The sequence below is a fragment of the Trachypithecus francoisi genome, unplaced genomic scaffold (genome assembly GCF_009764315.1).
Source record: "Trachypithecus francoisi isolate TF-2019V2 unplaced genomic scaffold, Tfra_2.0 Lachesis_group0, whole genome shotgun sequence".
In the NCBI taxonomy this organism is placed as follows: Eukaryota; Metazoa; Chordata; class Mammalia; order Primates; family Cercopithecidae; genus Trachypithecus; species Trachypithecus francoisi.
Genome location: NW_022681453.1, coordinates 181,933,420 through 181,954,284, shown reverse-complemented (window position 1 = coordinate 181,954,284; position 20,865 = coordinate 181,933,420). Strand labels below are relative to the sequence as shown.

Below are 20,865 nucleotides of genomic sequence, written 5' to 3'. Positions count from 1 at the left end.
CGGCCCTGACAACCTGTTCCGTTTTTAAGTCAGGACCTTGACCTGCGAACCTGGGGAGACAGGAAGAGCTTAGTTTGGGGCCCTGGGCTTCTGCCCAGGGTTGCTGTAGCTTGAGGGAGCTCTGGAGGCAGAACCTTGGACACACATACAGACACAATCACGTGCAAATCCATGCATACACACATACCCACACATGCAAGCACACACACAAACACACAGCTCAGACTGTAAGTGTCCAGGTCAAGGCCACAGCCAGGGTGAGCTGACTTTTCCCAAATCCTCGCTCTAACATTAAACACTAGGCCAGTGTTTCCTGCACAAAAAAAGGTGAGAGAGGAGAACATACTCATCTTCTGCCCATGTTCCAGGTGCCTTTTAACTTTATGTTTTTTATATATATATATATATATATATATGTGTGTGTGTGTGTGTGTGTGTGTGTGTATATATATATATATTTTTTTTTTTTTTGAGTTGGAGTCTCACTCTTGTTGCCCAGGCTGGAGTGCAGTGGCGTGATCTCGACTCACTGCAACCTCTGCCTCCTGGGTTCAAGCTATTCTCCTGTTCTCCTGCCTAGCCTCCTGAGTATCTGGGATTACCGGCGCACACCACCACGCCCAGCTAATTGTTGTACTTTAGTAGAGACAGTGTTTCGCCGTGTTGGCCAGGCTGGTCTCGCATTCCTGACCTCAGGTGATCCACATGCCTCGGCCTCCCAAAGTGCCGGGATTACAGGCATGAGCCACCAATATTTAAGCTCATGGGATGGGTAACACAGGAGGTGAAAGTTGGCAGACATTGATTATCCCCAATACTGGAACTCAAAAGTCATTTATCATTCTTTGCCTCTCTCACAAATCAAATGATGCCTTGGCTGATGGACTTCCAGACTGCATCAAGCTTTATAAAAACTGGAATTCACATCCACTAATTCATCTCTTCACTAATTTATTTATTCAACAAACATTTATGGAGTGCCTACTATATGCCATACACGATGCTGTGTGTGTGTGGGATACAAAGTCAGGGGGTACATGCCCTTGTTCTCAGGAAGTGCCTGGGCTAGTGGGGAGTTGGGGGGGCTGTGCAGGGAGAGCAGGGTGGTGTGATCAGCGCAGGGTGACAGTGGTGAACTCTGTTCTGGATGGATGCTGTTCCCCACGTTCTGGTGAGTAACACATTAGTCCCAAACTGAGACCTTTTAGGGTTCAAGTGTCAAGCACCATCAAGATCTAAATTGGTTTTACCCTGTCCGTATAAGAGCATGAAGGGTTTCTAAGGTATCTTTACCCAATCCCCATATCATATACACCTTTCATTTTACTAGTGAAAGCCCATTTCTAATGTTTATCATTGGTAGTTAGTAGGTCACTAATTTTACCAATAGAAAGCCATTTCAGATATTCAGGGTACTAATTAGCAAAGCAATGTTTTTGGTCAAGGTACAAATAAAGAAGTACTTGTATTAGCCACATATGGAGGATGAATTTTTTAGTAGGAATGCTAACTGTCCATCCCAGAGTGAATTCTTAATTGGAATACCAGCAGCAGCTGGCTTACAGTGTGACATAAGTAACACATGCGTAATATTACACAGTGTGTTTTCTTTTTCTTTTTTTTTTTTCTTTTGGAGATGGGGGTCTCACTGTCTCACCCAGGCTGCAATGCAGTGGGTCTCACTATGTTGTCCAGGCTAGTCTTGAACTCCTGGATTCAAGTGATCCTCCTATCTCGGGCTCCCAAAGTGCCAGGATTGTAGGCATGAGCCACTACACCTGGTCACACAGTATATTATTCTTGAGATAGCACAGACATCTTAAGATGAATGAATACCTACTGTTAATATAAAATTGAATGACATCTTAACAAAGTAAAATATTGTTGAATTACATTTTCTTTCCCTCAAAGATTATAGCCATTGTTCTTTTTTCTTCTGTCACTGAACATGATGAGGTTAAATTTTAGGCAAGCCTGATTTAATTTTGTTCTTGCATGGGATTTGCCTTTTCTTCCTGAATATCAGTTAAATTGTTTCTTCATCCTTGGCATTCAGCAGCCAAATACTGGGCCAGTTTTTCCTGGTACATGGTGTCCACTTTTGATTGTCTATTTATATTTTTACTTAAGAGTAAGATAAATACAGAACATTTCAAAAATCAAAGATTATAGAGTTCAGTGAATTATCATACCATAAACACACCCATGTAATCAGCACCCAAGTCAAGAAGTAGACCATCACCAGCCATCCAGAAACACTCCTGGTGCTCCCTTTCAGTCCCAGCCTCCCTTAGAGTAACCACTATCCGCACTACTTAAACTATAAATTACATTCGCCCCCCTCGCTTGAATTTTATTTAAGTGGAAGCATACATTATGTACTCTTGTATACAGCTCCTTTTACCCAACATTATGTCTGTGAGACACATACATGTTGCTCTGTGAGCTGTTCATTCTTTTTCTTTGCTGTGGGGTATTCCATTCTACCATTAGGATTATTTTTCATTGTTTCATATTTGGAGCTATTATAAGAACATTCTTGCACAGGTCTTTTGGTGACCATGTTACACGTATTCCTTTAGAGTTTTGCGTTTTCTAGAATTTTGTCTATATCATAATTTAGAGTTGAATTGCTGGATCATACAGGGGTGTGTGTGTGTGTGCGCGCGCGCACATATGCGTGTTCAACTTTAGTAGATAATACTCAACAAGATAATGCCCAAATGGTTGTAACAGTTTACCCTCTGAAGAGCAATGTATAAGAGTTCTAGGAGGCTTACCTCCCCACCAACAATTGGTATTGACAGTCTTGTAAATTTTTAGCCATTTTGATGAGTATGTTGTGATATCACTTAATTTGAGTTTCCCTGATTAATGATGTTAAGCACCTTATCATATGTTTTCTGGCTATTAGAATACCTCATTTGTGAAGTGCCTATTCAATTCTCTTGCCCATTTTTCTACTGGGCTGTCTGTTTATTTTATATTTATTTGTAGGAGTCCTTTGTATTATTCTGGATACCAGAACTTTCAAGGTTATTTATGTTGCAAATGTCTTCTGTTAGGTAAGTTGCCTTTTCATGTTCTTCATAGTATCTTTCATAAATAGAATTTTCATGTAGTATAACTTACTAATCCTTCCCTTTTTTTGAAAAAAACTTGTGATAAAAACCACATAACATAAAATTTACCATCTTAACCATCTTCAAGTGTACAGATCAGTAGTGTTAAGTATATTCACATCGTTATGAAACAGATCTCCCGCCAGGCGCAGTGGCTCAAGCCTGTAATCCCAGCACTTTGGGAGGCCGAGACGGGCGGATCACGAGGTCAGGAGATCGACACCATCCTGGCTAACACGGTGAAACCCCGTCTCTACTAAAAAATACAAAAAACTAGCTGGGCGAGGTGGCGGCGCCTGTATCCCAGCTACCCAGGAGGCTGAGACAGGAGAATGGTGTGAACTCGGGAGGCGGAGCTTGCAGTGAGCTGAGATCCGGCCACAGCACTCCAGCCTGGGTGACAGAGCGAGACTCCGTCTCAAAAAAAAAAAAAAAAAAAAAGAAACAGATCTCCCTAACTTCTTCATCTTGTAAATCTGAAACTTTACACCCATTAAGCAAAAACTCTTCTTTTTCGCTTTTCCCTCAGCCCTTGGTTAATCACCATTCTACTTTCTGTTTCTATAAATGTGACCACTATCGAAGCCTCATGTAAGTGGAATCACACTGTATTAGGTTCATTTTTGTGACTGGCTTTATATAAAGGAAACTATGTATCTATATTTATATCTTTTTTTTCTTTGAGACAGAGTCTTGCTCTGTCACCCAGGCTGGAGTGCTGTGGGAAGATCTTGGCTCACTACAACCTCCACCTCCCGGGTTCAAGTGATTCTCCTGCCTCAGCCTCCTGAGTAGCTGGGATTACAGGCAGGTGCAAACCCCAACTCTGTATTTTTTTAGTAGAGTTGGGGTTTCACCATGTTGACCAGGGTGGTCTAGAACTCCTGACCTCAAGTGATCCACTCGCCTTGGCCTCCCAAAATGCTGGGATTATAGGCATGAGCCACCGCACCTGGCCCAGCCTATATATTTTTAAAAGAAACAAAAAGGTATATTTTTAAAATTAGGTTAAGGAAGTTTCCTCATATTCCTAATTTCTTTTTTTTTTTTTTTTTTTTTTTTTTTTTTGAGACGGAGTCTCACTCTGTCGCCAGGGCTGGAGTGCAGTGGCCAGATCTCAGCTCACTGCAAGCTCCGCCTCCCGGGTTCACGCCATTCTCCTGCCTCAGCCTCCCAAGTAGCTGGGACTACAGGCGTCCGCCACCTCGCCCGGCTAGTTTTTTTTATTTTTTAGTAGAGACGGGGTTTCACAGTGTTAGCCAGGATGGTCTCGATCTCCTGACCTCGTGATCCGCCCGTCTCGGCCTCCCAAAGTGCTGGGATTACAGGCTTGAGCCACCACGCCCGGCCATATTCCTAATTTCTAAGGGTTTTTATTTTGTTGACTTTTGTGAGATGCTTTTCTGAAACTCCTTTTTTTCAAATGTTAAACCAGTGATGAATTCCTGGGATAAATCTAACTAGGTATAATGTATTATTCTTTTAATATATTAACTTTTAATATATACTTAATATATTAAAGCTTAACCCAGCTTACTGACATTAACTTATTGCTGGATTCAGTTAGCCAACATTTTATATGGGACTTTCGCATCTATGTTGAGTAAGATTGGTCTGCAGTAGTTCCTTTTTATCATATCCTTGCCAGGTTTTGGTTCCAAGGTTACACTGTATGTATAAAATACACTGGGAAGTATTTCCTCTTTCTCTGTTGTCTGGAAGAGTTTGTGTAAGATTGGAATTATCCTCCTAAACATTTGATGGAATTCATTGACAAAGCCACCTGCGCCTAGAGTTTTGTGTGTGTGGAGAGATTCAGTTTTGTTAATGGTATATAAAAAGTTTCTATTTCCTCTTGTGTCACTTTTGGTAAGTTATATTTCTCTAGAAATTTTTCTATTTCATCAGAATTTTTAGTTTCCTGGACATAATTTTTTTTTTTTTTTTTTTTTGTGAGATAGAGTTTTGCTATTGTTTCCCAGGCTGGAGTACAATGGCGGGATCTCAGCTCACCACAACTTCTGCCTCCCAGTTTCAGATTACAGGCATGTGCCACCACGCCCTGCTAATTTTGTGTTTTTAGTAGAGATAGGGTTTAACCACGTTGGCCAGGCTGATCTCGAACTTCTGACCTCAGGTGATCCACCTGCCCCAGCCTGCCCAAATTCTGGGATTGCAGGCGCAAACCACTGTGCCCAGCCAGCTTCCTGGATATAAATTTTTATCATGAGGTCCTGCTATTGTCTTTTCTAATACCTGAAACATCTCTGATGATGTCCTTTTTATTCCTAATGTTTTTCATTTGCATCTTCTTTAAATTCGTCTTAATTAGCCTTGCTAGGAGTTTATCAATGTTACTAGTCTTTTCAAATAATTAACTTTTGACTATGTCGATTTTCTCTATTGTGTGTTTGTTTTTTATTTACTTCTGTTCTTTTAAAAATCTCCTCCTTCTATTTCTTTGTGTTTAACTTAATTTTATTTACCCAGCTTCCAGAAATCAATTTGATTTTTCAGCCTTTCTTCTTTTCTCACAGATATTTAAAGGTATAACTTCCCCCGAGCTCAGCTTTTGCTGTTTCCCACACGTTTTGATATGTCATATTTCCATTATCATTCAGTTAGAATGTTTTCTGATTTCCACTGTAGTTTCTCCCTTGACCGATGAGTTATTTAGGCATATTTTGTTTAATTTCTATACATAGGGGAATTTTAAAGTAATTTTTTATCTAAACTAATCTCACTATGACCAGAAAATGTATGTATGATTCAGTCTTTTAAAGTTGGTTGATACTTCTTTTATGGTCAATTTTGTAAAAATTATTCTATGTGCACTTGAACATTTATTCTATAGTTGTTGGATGTCATCTGTATATTTCAAAGAAGTCATATTTATGAAGTGTGTTCAAATCTGTATTCTTACCTTTTTTCTATTTGTTATAATTATTAATGATAGAGATGTTTAAAATATCTCACTATGATCATGGATTTATCAGTGTCTTCTTTTAGTTCATATCTGTTAGATTCCTATATTTTGAGGCTTTATTTTTAAGTACATACAATTTTATAATTTAATATCTTCCAGGTGAATTGAAACATTTATCTTTATGAAAGAGCCTTCTTTATCTCTACTAGTATTTTTTGCCTTAAAGTATTTTTTGCTGGTTAGCCTCTTCATGACTTTTTTTTAAGTCTTTGACTTTCAACTCATCTGTGTGCTTATATTTAAAGTGTGTCTCTTATAAGTACCATGTACATGGGTTCTGTTTCTTTATCCAAGCTGACAACTTTTGTCTTTTAATGGTAGCATTAATCTGTTTTACATTTAACCATCAGTAGATTTGGGTTTAAAATTACTGTTGTTTTCGTTTTCTCTCTTTCCTATTTGTCCTTTGTTCCTTTTTCTCTGCTTTCCTGCCTTCTTTTGAAGCACTTAAGCATTTTTTACTTATTGTATTTACCCCTTTCTATTACCTTCTAATCATCTTTTACTCTCCTTTTAGTGGTTACTCTAGAAATTATAACAGGCACCCTTGACATATACAAGTTTAATATTAATGAATAGTTACACCATTTCCTGGCTAATTTAAAGCCATCAAACACTTTGACTCCATTTACCTCTTCCCAGCTTCTATGCTGTTGTCAAATGTTCTGAATGAATATTGTGTGTGTGTGTGTGTGTGTGTGTGTGTGTGTTGTTGTTTTATGCAGTCAACATTCACTTGGCTCTGCCTCCATGTTTACTATTTCATTGTTCTTTCCTTCCTGCATCTCTGAGCTTCCATCTATGACATTTTCACAGAGTAAGAAATTCCATATTGGCAGTTCGTTTCTTCTAACATTTTGAAGATTTTATCACATTGTCTTCTGGCTTTTATGGTTTCTGCTGAAAAGTCACCTCTCAATCTTACTGTTGCTTTATCAAACATTATATATTTGCTTTCACAGGTTGCTTTTACATTTTTCTGTCTTTGGTTTTTAGCAGTTTTAATTTGGTATGGCTATAGGCAATTTATGTGAATTTATTCTGCTTGAGGTTTGTAGTGATTCTTGAATATGTCTTCTGTCTTTTTTTCCTGTTTTATAAAATTCTCAGTCTGCTCTGTCTTTTGAAGTTTCTAACTGATTTTTTAGCTCTGTCATGATGCTACATTGGTCTTCAATTTGATGCCTGAAGTTCATAACCACCCTTTTCATAACATTCTGTTATTTTACACATTACCTTTGAGCTTTGTTTTGTTGCACTCACTTTCTTATTAAGTTTTGTATTGTGAAACAATCCTTTAATCCAGAAGAGGGAATGGTGGCTGTAAGGGGACAAGTCAACTGAAGTAGTATGTTGCCCAGGCTGGAGTGCAGTGGCATGTCATGCATGGCCCACTGCAGCCTCAATCTTCTGGGCTCAAGTGATCCTCCTGCCTCAGCCTGCCGAGTAGCTAGGACTACCGGTGTGTGCCACCACACCCAGTTAATTTTTTTTTTTAAGAGGAGTCTCGTTTTGTTGCCGAGGCTGTTCTCACTCCTGGCCTCAAATGATCCCCCTGCCTTGGATATTTACTCTTGTTTGTTTATTTGTTTGTCTTTAAAATATCTGGGCTTGACTGGGCATGGTGGCTCATGCCTGTAATCTCAGCACTTTGGGAGGCTGAGGTGGGAGGATTGCTCAAGACCAGAAGTTCAAGACGAGCCTGGGCAACATAGTGAGACGCTGTCTCTACAAAACACAAAAAAAATTTTAAAACTCCGGGTTCTCCTTTTTCTCAAAAATGTTTTAAATGTTCTATATCAAAGTTTCCTTCCCCTGAACAATGTGAAGTCTTGGCATTTTTTATTCTGTCAGGAAGAAGCAGCCCTCCTGGTTACTGGTTCTCTCCATCCACTTTGCTTCTCTCTAGGATTTGTTGACTCCCAGTACCATTTCTGAAGGATGAGGGTGGGTTAGGAGCTAAGGCAGGCCATGCTTGTCCACTCTTCTTTAGAACCCTCTGTTTCTCCTCTTGGTAACTAGTTTATGAAATTCGTTGCAATATATTATTCCCTTTTCATGAGGTTGCTATTGATAAAATGTTTTTACTGATGTTTAGTATAGTTTCCTCATTTTTAGAAATTCACATTCAGTAAGCCTAGTTTTGTGTTTGTGTGTGTGTGTGTGTGTGTTTGTGTGTGTATGTGTGTGTGTCTTTGTGTGTGTGTATGTGTGTGTATGTGTGTGTATGTGTGTGTGTATGTGTATGTGTGTATGTGTGTGTGTATGTGTGTGTGTATGTGTGTGTGTATGTGTGTGTATGTGTGTGTATATGTGTGTGTGTGTGTGTGTGTTGTGTGTGTATGTGTGTGTATGTGTATGTGTGTGTATGTGTGTGTATGTGTGTATGTGTGTATGTGTGTGTGTATGTGTGTGTGTGTGTATGTGTGTGTGTGTATGTGTGTGTATGTGTATGTATGTATGTGTGTGTGTATGTGTGTGTGTGTGTGTATGTGTGTGTGTGTGTGTGTGTGTATGGTGTGTGTGTGTGTGTGTGTGTATGTGTGTGGTGTGTGTGTGTGTGTGTATGTGTGTGTTTGGTGGTGTTTCCCCATTTTGATACGTATGGGGGAGGGAAAATATATGATACAGTTTCAACTGGAACACTTAGATTATTTTCAAGCGTGGCCTGTGATGCACCCTGTTCATAAGGCAATTTTGGCCTGTGTCCCCAATACATACTCAAGTGGTCTGGAACATAAGTGATGAGGTAGGAGAAGGAGGAAGAAGAGCAGATGGAAGGGCAGTCAGAAGCAAGAACAAAAAAGCAGGGGGCACTGGGGCGGATGGAAGTGAAATATGGGGTGTGGGCAGAAGAGACAGGGAAGAAGCCGGAGCAGAGGTTACAGCGAGACTTATCAGGGCCACAGATATTCTGAGCTGCTGGAAGATCTTGAGTATCCCTACAGTCACACTTCTTTTCAGCTGTTGGTTATTTGGGTAGAATTCTGCTTTCCCATGGACCGTATCAGTCTTGGCATCTGCAGAGGTGACAAGATGGCGGTCTGTGAGGACAGTGAGGAAGCACTTAGACTCAGCACCCACATTGGCACCGACAGGCTGCTGGCTTTCCCATCACCCGGGACTGCCTTTGGCAAAGCTCTGTGCAGATGTTGGTCCCTTTCATCATGCTGACTGAGTTCAGCACAAACAGCTTGTTTACTCCCAACAGTCAGTGAACTGAAAGTCAGTGAGTTGATGACCTGAAAGAAAATTAATGCACTGTCCGGATTCGTGCAAGCAAGAACGGGAAATGACAGAAATACCATGGAATAAAATAGAATCTGGGGTCCTTCACAGTTTGATGTCTTGGGGCTGCAGTGAGGCAACAAAAAATATTCCATAGTAAAATAACATGTGGAAAGAGGCCTGGCATTACAGCTGGTGCATGAAGCCTATGCTTTCAAGTAGGTGGAAGCTTCTTGAGGAAAAATGATCTTGGAGAGTTACTGCTTCCTACCTTATCCCCTCATGAAAGAGGGCCGGGTTCTGGCTAAGAACAGGGATATTCATCCTCAACAGCAGAACCTCTAGGAGACAACTGGCAAATGTGTATTGTTTCGCAAAGATAATTTCTTCTGCAGTACCACAGAATATATTATTTTCTTTAATTAGAAACAAATTCATTGGGGCAGATTTGGGGCAAAAATGACCGGTCAGACATGTGGAATGTCAAGTTTCTATGCATTAGGAGCAAACTTTGATGGAGCAGGATCACCACTCTGCTTGAAATTGACTAGCAGTGGGGAGGGAGTTCTACTAGGCTACCCTTTTAAATTGATAAGAATATGGGCACCAAGGAGAGGCTGGGATGAGAAGAGATGCTCTCACCAGCTAGGCTGTGACAGCGATTTGCTCACCAGTATGTGAGGGTGTGTGTTGTGTGCATGTATGTGGTGCACACCCGTGTGTGTTTTTGTATTCAATTGGTCCTTCAACAATGGCATCTTTTCAGAGGGTCTTTGGGGTGTGATGAGAGACTATGGGTACAAGTAATTCATTTCGTGTAATTTAGAAGTGGGCCTATAGTCCTCTTGTGTTTTGGGAGACTGTGCTCCTGGAAATTGATCTCAGTGCGGAACAGTTTTAAGGTAGGGATGAAGAGAAGCTTGGGATCTGAGCTATTGCAGATTTTTCCCATTTTCCTCCCAGAACCATTTACTTTTTCACTCACTCAAGAATACCTATAAGAATACCTATAGTAGATAAGCACTGTTCTACTTTAGGGACACAGTGCCTTGGGCCCTGCCCCCCAAGCAGCTCATTACTATTGCTAGTGTGTCAGTTAGCTTTTTCTGCATAATGGACCATCCTTAAAAGGCTTAGTGGCATGAAACAACAATCATTTATTCTGTTCCAGTTCTTTGAGTCAGCAGTTTGGGCTGGGCTCACTCAGGTGAATGTGGTCAGCCAGAGCTGACTGATCTAGGGTGGCCTCAGTTGGGACGTTTGCCTCTCCTTCATGGGGTCTTTTATCCTTCAGCATGTCGGTTTGTTCACATGGCAGCTGGCAGGGCTCCAAGGCAGAGAGCAAAGGCATGCAACACTTTCATTGCGTTCAGTATGTCAAAACAAGGGACGAGGTCAGCCCAGATTCTAGAGATGGAAAAACGGGCCCAAACTTTTCATGGGAAGTCATGCAAAGGCACATTGCAAAAGAACTTGATGCAGGAAAAAGTGGAGATTTGTAGCCATTATTGCAATCTGTCTTCCACAGCCAGTAAGGACATACATGTGCATAAGCAATCTAATCCCCTTATCCTGAGGTCAAAGATACAAGTCATGACCTTAAATCTCAGTGTGACTTGTCTATATATTTTGAGTAAATTGTAGAGAAAAGTTCTGTCATAGTGACATTCATTTCATTTTGTTGTTTTTGAAGGAAGGACAGTACTTCAATGCAAAACCTAATGTCCGTTCAGAATGTTGGGTGAAAATTTGTGCACACAAAATCGTTGAAGTTCAATCCTATAGTATGCAAGACCATGAGATTCTGTCCCATATGCTCCAAGGGGGAAGGGAGTATTTATCCTGTTCACCAGTGATCCCAAGCTCTAGCACATAGTCAGCACTCAGTGAGGTCTGTTGAATGAAGGAGCGCGTCAGTGCAGAATTTGAAATGAGGATATAACAGGGAATGTGAAGGGAGGTGCCTGGTTGAGCACTGGGAGCCTGTATTTGAATTCTACAAGGCTGGTAAGAATGGTCCAGCCATCTGATGTGTTTTTTGTGTGAGGTTTTGTGAACAGGACACAATGGGGTATAATCATTGGCCATCCTTTTCTAAGCATAAAACACACATGCATTTGATATTTATCAGTGATGTTTGCTCTTCATTCCACTGTTTCCCTTTTCTGACTGAGGACACATGTAAAGTGAATGGGCTTACACTTCAGGAGCAGATCAGAAAAGATTGTTAAATTTTATTTATAACTCTGTCAATCATTAAATAAGCAAGATACAGAGTCTTATTCTCTTAATAGCCTTCAGAAATAAGCCAGATACCCACTAATCTAGTTTCAGAACCCAGGAATGCACCACATGACACCTCAGCATTCCATCTAGACCTTGACTCTGGAGCTCTGTGCATTTTGTTCTTCCGAAGTTGAAAGTTAAGTGGGAGAACCAGTCTGTTTTAATAATTTAAATGTATCTTCCAGTAGGACTTGGCTTTCAAAGACCATTGAGAGAGGGGAAGCTCAAAGGGCTGCTGCTGTCTTCTGAGGACACCAGCTTCTTGAGCTTTCCCGACCAGTTGATTCCCCTCTCGTCGGACTGTCCTTACATTCTGGTCTCCTAGTTGTGGGGCTCTATTGAATCTTATTCAGTTGGATTCAGAATACTTCACAGCATCATCCCATGACTTGGAAGTTTTACAAAGAGCAAATCAGTGTTTTAAAAGATGCATTGGGGGCCGGGCGTGGTGACTCATGACTGTAATCCTAGCACTTTGGGAGGCCGAGATGGGCAGATCATGAAGTCAGGAATTTGAGACCAGCCTGACCAACATGGTGAAACCCTCTCTCTACTAAAAATACAAAAATTACCTGGGCGTGGTGGTGTGCACCTGTAATCCCAGCTACTCAGGAGGCTGAGGCAGGAGAATCGCTTGAACCCGGGAGGCGGAGGTTGCAGTGAGCCTAGATTGCGCCATTGCACTGCAGCCTAGGAGACAGAGAGAGACTCTGTCTTTAAAAAAAAAAAAAAAGAAAATAAGAAAGATGCATTTTTAACTTAATTATAAAATACATACAAATCATAAGGCAACAAACCAATGAATTATCAAGAATAAACACAGATATTTAGGCCTTGACACAGTAAAGAAATCAAATACTGCCAGCACCCTAAAAGTCCTGTTTGTACCAGACCCAGTCATCACCCCTTCTCTCTTACCCAAGTGTAACCACCATCCTGAGTTTTGACATCCATAGATTAATTCTGCCTGTTTTTTAACTTTATATAAATAGAATCAACACAGAGTGTGCTCTTTTGTGCCTGGCTTAACATTATGACCATGCAATTCATGTTTTGTTGTGGGAAGCAGTAGTTGGTTCATGTTTATTGATGTACAGATTTGCATTGTTTGAGTATCCCGTAATTGATGTACCGGTTCTGCAGTTAATGGACACTCGAATTGCTTCCAGTTTTTTACGATTATGAACATTCTTAGGCATGTCTTTTGGTGCCCATATGCACACATTACTGTTAAGTATATATTTAGGAGTAGAATTGCTGTGTCATGGAGCATCCATATGTTCAATTTTAGTAGAGATGCACAAACAGTTTTCCATCGTGGTTGTTCCAGTTCACACTCCCACTAACAGTGCTGTATATCCTAGTTAACATTTGATATTGTCGATCTGTTTAATTTTAGCCATTCTGGTGCTATGCAATGGTATCTCATTATGACCATCTTACTAGTGAGCTTGAGCATCTTTCCACGTTTAATGACTAATCTGATATATTTCTGATGATGTGCCAATTCAAGTATCTTGCCAATTTTTCTATGGTTTGTCTCTCTACTTAGTATAGATTTATGGGAGTCCTTTTTAAATTCTGGATATGAACCCTTTAGAGTTATATGCGTTGCAGATATCTTCTCTAACTCTGCCTTGCATTGTAACTCTCTTCGTGGTAGCTTTTAATGAACAGAAGATCTTAATTTTAATGTAATCTAATTATCTGTCCTTGTGCCAATACCACAGCCTTAAAAGGTAATTCAGTTTTATAGTAAATCTTGAAATGTTTTGCATATGTCTTCCAGCTTTTTCTTCTTTTTCAATATTGCCTTGTCTATTCTTGGTTCATTGCATTTCCATAAACTTTAGCATTCAGTTAATGTCTGAGATTTTTTATTAGAATTGTATTAGATCTGTGTAGATCAATTGGGACAGAATTGCCAACTTAGCAATCTTGAGCCTTCTACTACATGATCATGATCTATTCCTCCATTCATTTAAGTCTTCTTTAATTTTGCTCAGCAATGTCTTATATCATTCCATGTAGAAGTCTTGCACATCTTTTGTTAGATTTATTCTCATATGTTTGGTTTTTTTAATGTTATTATAAATGGCATCCTTTTAAATTTTAATTTTCTGTTTATTGACAGTATTTAGAAATACAATTGATGTTTATATTTACTGTAGACCTAGTATCCCTAATAAAGTCACATTTTTTTTGTCGTTGTTGTTTTTGAGTTGTTTTTGTTTTTGAGTCTCACTCTATCACCCAGGCTGGAGTGCAGTGATGTGATCTTGGCTCACTGCAACCTCCTTCTTCTGGGTTCAAGCAGTTCTCATGTCTCATCCTCCTGAATAGCTGGGATTACAGGCATATGCCACTATGCCTGGCTATTTTTTTTGTATTTTATTACAGATGGGGGTTCGCCACGTTGACCAGGCTGGTCTCGAACTCCTGGCTTCAAGTGATCCACCTGCCTGGACCTCCCAAAGTGCTGGGATTACAGGTGTGAGCCACCATGCCTGGTCTAAGCTCAGATGTTAATTGTAGTTAATTGTAATGTTCATATGTAGATTCTTTGGGTTTATCTATGATACGCAGTCATATCATCTGTGAATAATAACAGTATTATTTATTCTGTCCCAGCCCTTATGCTTTTAATTTCCTTTTCTTGTGTTCTATACTGGCTCTGTGCCTTTGGAGCTAATGAGGTTTTTCCCTCTTTCCTTCCAGATGAGGCTGAGGCACACATTGACTATGAAGATAACTTCCCTGATGACAGATCTGTGTCATTCAGAGAGCTCATGGAGGATTCCCGGACAGAGGCAGAAGAGGACAGGAGTCAGGGAGACTTGTCTGAGGAGGCTCCAAAACAGGACCATCTGGTCTCCATTTCTGTGGGGAGAGAAAACATAGCCCAGGATAAAGGCTTTGTGCCAAGCACAGGCTTGCCTGGCGCTGGGAGCAGTGTCTCTGCAGACTCGCCAGGATCGCGGCTGCTCCAGAAGCACTTGTTCTGGTTTCCTGCTGAGGCTTTCCACAAGCCTGGGTTGGAAAAGGACGTGGATGATGACACCAAAAAGCAGTTTTCTGCTGGAGACAACCACAGTGGTGTAAAATTGGTCCCAGGTGAACCTGAAACTAAGGTGATCTATGACAACACTGATGGTCCCTTGGGGCCATTTATGGGCAAGAATGATAGCAAGGCAGGGGATCCTGTGGTGAGCAGCAGTGATGAGTCCTGGTTAGATGGCTACCCTGTGACAGATGGGGCTTGGAGGAAGACAGAGGCAGAAGAGGAAGAAGATGGGGACAAAGGGGATGGGTCAGTAGGACTAGATGAAAACATCCTACTTACTCCTGATCAGCCCACTCTTGTGGAAGTTAAGAAGCCCTGGAGTAGCACCCTCACACCAAGCGAGGGCATGACCCATAGTTCAGTTCTTCCATCTCAAATGCTAGATGTGGAAGCTTTGGCGCTCAGACCCATGAGTGTGTCCGAGACTGAGGGCAATGGGGATGGTGACTTGACCAAGTACCAGTCAACTCTACCCTGGAGATTCACCACAGAGGAGTCTCCGATGGCCACCCTGCCCTATGAGCTCACCAGCTCCACCCTGGAGATATTAACAGCGACCACTGTCAAGCAGACACCTAACCACATCCCCTCAACGATCATGGCAACCACCCAGCCTCCAGGAGAAACCACTGCTCCTGAGATCCAGGACAGCTTCCCATACCTGCTGTCTGAAGACTTCTTTGGACAGGAAGGCCCTGGGCCGGGTACAAAAGAGGAGCTTCATCCCACCTTGGAGTCATGTGTGGGGGGCAGATGTCCTGGCCTCAGCAGAGGCCCTGTGATCGCCACCATTGTCACCGTCCTGTGCCTACTGCTGCTCCTGGCAGGTGTGGGGATGGTGTGGGGCTACCGCAAGTACCAGCACAAGAGCTCCGTGTACAAGCTGAATGTTGGCCAGCGGCAGGCTCGGCACTACCACCAGCAAATCGAGATGGAGAAGGTCTAGGCACCTTCGGAGTGGGTTCTCCCAAAGCCACTTGGGAGGAAAATAACTGTGACACATCACACTGATAATTTACTAGAGCATGATGCAGGTGGACTGGGGCTCATCATGTTTTCCTCAGCTCTTTGTTTTATAGGCTGAGAAGTGTCTCTGGAGCACCTGGGAGGGCAGGGAGGCTTTGGTGGCATCATCACTCACATCAGTGTCTTCACCATGTGCCGTGGAATTGACTACACTAATCCTAGACCTGTGCTTGGACCCAGTTTCCAGTGTGAGGTTGAAAATCGCCTCTTCCTTCATCACAGTATTATTATTATTGTTATTATTATTATTGTTATTATTTTTTTTTTTTGAGATGGAGTCTCATGCTGTTGCCCAGGCTGGAGTGCAGTGGCACAATCTGAGCTCACTGCAACCTCTGCCTCCCAAGTTCAAGCAATTCTCCTGCCTCAGCCTCCCAAGTAGCTGGGATTACAGGCATGCACCACCACGCCCGGCTAATTTTTTTTGTATTTTTAGTAGAAATGGAGTTTCACCATGTTGGCCAGACTGGTCAAGAACTCCTGACCTCAAGTGATCCGCCCTCCTTAGCCTCCCAAAGTGCTAGGATTCCAGGTGTGGGCCACATGATGGTGTTACCTTTTTGAAGAAAGAAGATCACCAGCTTCATGCCCTGAAATTTTATAAATAGTCATGATAAACCAAGTGTATGAGAGCAGCAGGATTTAGGACATAGATATTGAATTATTGGGAGAGGAATATGGAAGAATAATGGGCTGTTTCCTTTTAATGTTGTGATGTTGCTGAGGGCAGATGAACCAAGAGCCAGGACACAGTCCAGAAGCTCTGAGGTTTCTTTTTTCATTGTTTCTTGAAATTAGAGAGAATTTAAGACTGACATGTTGTTGGGGGAGGTGAGGAATGAAGAGACACACATCCCTCTCTGTTCCCTCCATCTTGTGGGACAGCCTATCATTTATTCTATTTTATTTTCGATCTTTCCTGGTTAAGGATTTGCTATTATTTTTTAAAAACAAAGTTAGCTTTGTACCAGTAAGTACCATTTCCTCTCAGAAGCAGTGGCCTAGTTGTCCTTGACCAGTCTGTGCCTAGGAATGTCTTGGAATTTTTGCCAGGACTAACAAAACTCAGTCCTTGGTTTCCTCTCTCAGGATTAACCATTTCTCTGAACTCCAGTAAGAGGGAATGACACAGGAGAAAAAAAAAAAGAAATGTTTTCAGAGGGCCGAACACCAGGATATCAAGTATGGGCACATACTTGATGGAGAAGCAGAAGAATCTGTAAAAGAGTATGAAATGATCTGTGCTGATCTGTTCTCTAGTGTGGAAACTGGGAGCTCTGTGGAAACAGAAGCCATCCTGTCTGTTGGGCAACCCATTTCATAGCATCTAAATCATTCCTTAGGGTGGCTCAGCCAGTGTGGTTTATGGCAGTGGTTCTCAAAGTGTGGTCCTCAAACCAGTAGCATCAGCATCACCTGGGAATTTGTTGGAGATGCAAATTCTCTAGTCCCACCCTAGACTCAGGAAACAGGAACCCTGGGAGTAGGGCCCAGTTCTCTGTGTTTTTAACAAGCCCTCCAGGTGATTTTGATGTGCACTCAAGTTTGAGAGCCTGTTGGTTTATAATAAGCTCAAATGTGAACTTCAAGGCCAGCTGAACTCCTAAAGGCACAGAAGATGAGTATGTGGTGTGTGTTGTGTGGAAGTCAGGCATGGCTGTGTGCAGCTGAGGTGGCATTTGAAGCTGCCCAAATGCCACCTGCAATAGTCTCCTGTATGTTGGCACAGAAATGAAACATGTTATATTTTTCTAGTATGAATCACCTTCTTGGAAATAGTTATCAGTGGTAAAAGGTGAACACAATACATTAATTTTGAGACACCACAGGAGTCTAAGTGTTTTTGTGTGGTAGAGGGAAATCCTGATCCTTTTTATGATTGAAAAATTGTTGGTGGTGTTTTACCTAAGGAAAAAAGAATTCACAACATGCTTTCTACCCTGCCACCTCTTTTCAGCAAGCTTTGGAAAAATACTAGGCAAAGTAGCCATAAAGAAAAGCAGCATAATCAAAGATCTTAGTCCCCATAGTTGGGTAAAATAAAGCCTGAAGGCACCAACTAGAATACCTATGCATCAGATGAAGTCAAGAACAATAGGAATAAAATGCTTTCTGCATGTAGCCAAAGCAAAACATAATAGAATAAAAGCCAGAGACTGTACATATTTATAAATTAGATCCTAATCTACTGCAAGATAACTTTTCTATTTTTAACTATATAAAATAACCTCTGTCCCAGCATTGGGACTGTGTTAGTAACTATTATTATGGAATAACCCAAAACATTGAATTTATACCAACAAATAAATAGGCAATATTAATACATGTGTATTAATAAATTTATTACAAATTATCAATACATGTAAATGTTTTATTTGTAGACATGGACTGTGAAATAAACCCAACATATCAGTTTTTAAGTTCTTATTGGTGTGGTATCCTCTAAATTAATGTTATAGAATCTAAAACTGCATGTTGAAAGGGAATGATTAAAATACTATAAATCTAAATTGTATGTCATGCATGTTTTGAGAATGGTGAATGTTTAATGCTCATGAAAATTAGGGGAGGGGGTTCTATTAACACAAAGCTTCTGAGATATTTAAAATAAATAATTATTGCCCCAACAGTTGCTGAATGTATTTTATTTCTAGGCTACAGCACCATGGTTTAAAAAAAAAAAAAAATCTCACTGGGCACAGTGGCTCACACTGGTAATCCCAGCACATTGGGAGGCTAAGGCAGGCAGATCACTTGAGGTCAGGAGTTCGAGACCAGCCTGGCCAACATGGTGAAACCTTTTCTCTACTAAAAATACAAAAATTAGCTGGGCATGGTAGTGCACGCTTGTAGTACCAGCTACTCGGGAGGCTCTGGCAGGAGAACTGCTTGAACCGGGAGGTGGAGGTTGCAGTGAACTGAGATCATGCTACTGCACTTCAGCCTGGGGGACAGAGCAAGGCTCCATCTCAAAAAAAAAAAAAAATTCTCTAGTAATCTTGAAAATAATGTCTTAATACTTACTATATCTAAGATCTAAGACTGTCCTTTCTAAACCTAACTCTCAGCTATGTTACCTCCTGCAGCAGGATTTTAGGGAAGTTTGTGGCACTCTTGCCCCTCCTCCCTCCCTACTTCCCTCTTCCTTGCCCCAACCAGAGACCACTCACTTCACTGCAATGAAATACCCAGGACCTCACTATTCAAAGTGCGGCTCCTGCCCCGGTAGCCCAGGCACTGCAAGCAAGTACACAATCTCAGGCCGCACCCCAGGACTGCTGAATCAGGATCTGCATCTAACAGGATGCCCAGGTGGCAGGCACGAATGGTAAAGCTTGAGAAGCACTGGCCTAAGAGAGAACTGATTATCCCCTTTCTCTTCACAGGACACTCAAAGCAGTAATTAGAGGGTTAGCTGAAGGGACTGTTCACAAAGGTGTGGGGAGAGTTAGGGGAACCATCAAGGGATGGTGGGGATCTGTTAGAGAGCCAACAAGAGCTCAGCAATAGGAAAGGCCCTGCAGGACAAGGGCTCTGGCCTCAAGGAGAATGCAGCCAGTGTCCAACTGTGGCGTGGAGGAAGCAAAGATTTTAAGGACCCAGACCTTGTCTCACCCTGCCGTCTCTTGCTGGCATGTCCCAGTGGCAACTGGAAATCAGAGGGTGAAGAAGTCCAGGCAATGGAACCATAGAGGTCAGGCTCCTGGGACACCAGGCATGTTGGAGGGGCCTGTTGGAAGAGATGTGGAAGGGCAACTAGCAAATCCAGCTCAGACACCATCAGCACCAATCCCATCTGCCTTACGTCCATTTTCACGTCCATGACCACCACAGATCCATGCCTCCCAAGCCTTCCAATGTTGTGGACATTGTTGATGCCCCTCCCAAGTCCCCTTTGCTAGGTAGGTGAACCCATCTTCCAGCTGCCCTGAGTGTTGGCTGGTAAAATGCTCATAAGCACATAAGTGTACCCTTCCAACACAGAGAAATGCCCTTGGCCTACTGGGAGTTCCCTCACCCAGGAAGTTTGACCACCTTATACTCTGCTAGGGCAGCCTATAACCAATGACCAGCTGTCATGGGAATGCAAAAGGCTGGCCTCCTTGCCTCAAGGTGGGACCAACTCCAATGTGATTCATGCTCCAGAGCTCCCATGAGATCAGGCTGAAGCCAGTCTCCAACTGAAGACACATCCTTACTAGCTCCTTCCTGTTTCCCTCACACCCCTTCTCTTGAGAGCACCCCATCACTTCCCTTGCTTCAAAGGATTCTGACCTAAGACATCCATCAACTCAACTCTTATTCCCTGCACCTCCTCTCCTCCTCAGTCCAGATTTTTTACCACATCCTCTGGAATTCTTGGGCTCATCTCCATGTCCTCCACCTCTTCTTCAGACAGCTGTTTGAACTCTCCATAACGTGGACTTTTGGGCTGGCTGGTTCCTCACTCTTTCCACCTGCTTCCTTCTACTATTCTTTCTCCTGCCTGCCCCTTAGTGGCATGCATGGAGCATAGTTGCTGTTGACAGTCATGCCTGAAGATGCGTTGGGTCCCTGTTTGAAACAGATTCCAAATGTTTTTCCTAGTGAGATTCCAGATCTCCTCTGAAACACAATCTTCCTGAGGAGAGGCATGAGCCTCTACTGCCTGACAGGACCTCAGCCAGCTCATGGCTAGCAAGGACCAGTCCTCCTGCATGAGATCCAGGAGTCCCTGGTGTGAAGTTTCTACTTTGTTAGATGAATGTCAGAAATTTCACAGACCTGAGAAAACAGAGCTCATTACAACATAGCTTCTAGAATGTGGTGAAGACATCCCTGTCCAGTGGATAGAACAGAAAATAGAGAATAAGCAAAGTAAAACATTTAATGTGATGTATAAAGAAAAACAAAAAGCTTTTGTTTTCAACTATTTTCTAATTCTAATTTTCAACAAGAGTGAGCTTGTACATACCACACTAACCCAAAGAGAGGAGGCAGAGAAAGACATCAGCAGTGGTCCTTGGAGTTTGGCCTACTGACTGCTACCGTAAAGTGGGAGATAAAACTCTGGAATCTTTATCTTGTGTCTGTTGGCCAAATTGCTTAATTCCTTCCTATTCTCTTCTTATAAAATGAGGCACTCATATCTTACCTGCCAGCTCCGAGAGGAT

The 20,865-nt window shown here is 41.9% G+C and overlaps 1 protein-coding gene across 1 annotated transcript in view; it reads left to right on the top strand.

The window, feature by feature from the left end:
* The window catches only part of SUSD5 (sushi domain containing 5), a 67,857-nt gene extending 51,848 nt beyond the window's left edge, over window positions 1-16,009 (top strand). The window contains exon 5 of the mRNA XM_033212917.1: window positions 14,341-16,009. Coding sequence (XP_033068808.1) covers window positions 14,341-15,632 — 1,292 coding nt within the window. The 3' untranslated portion in view covers window positions 15,633-16,009. The remainder of the gene's footprint in view (window positions 1-14,340) is intronic.
* Window positions 16,010-20,865: the final 4,856 nt, after the last annotated feature.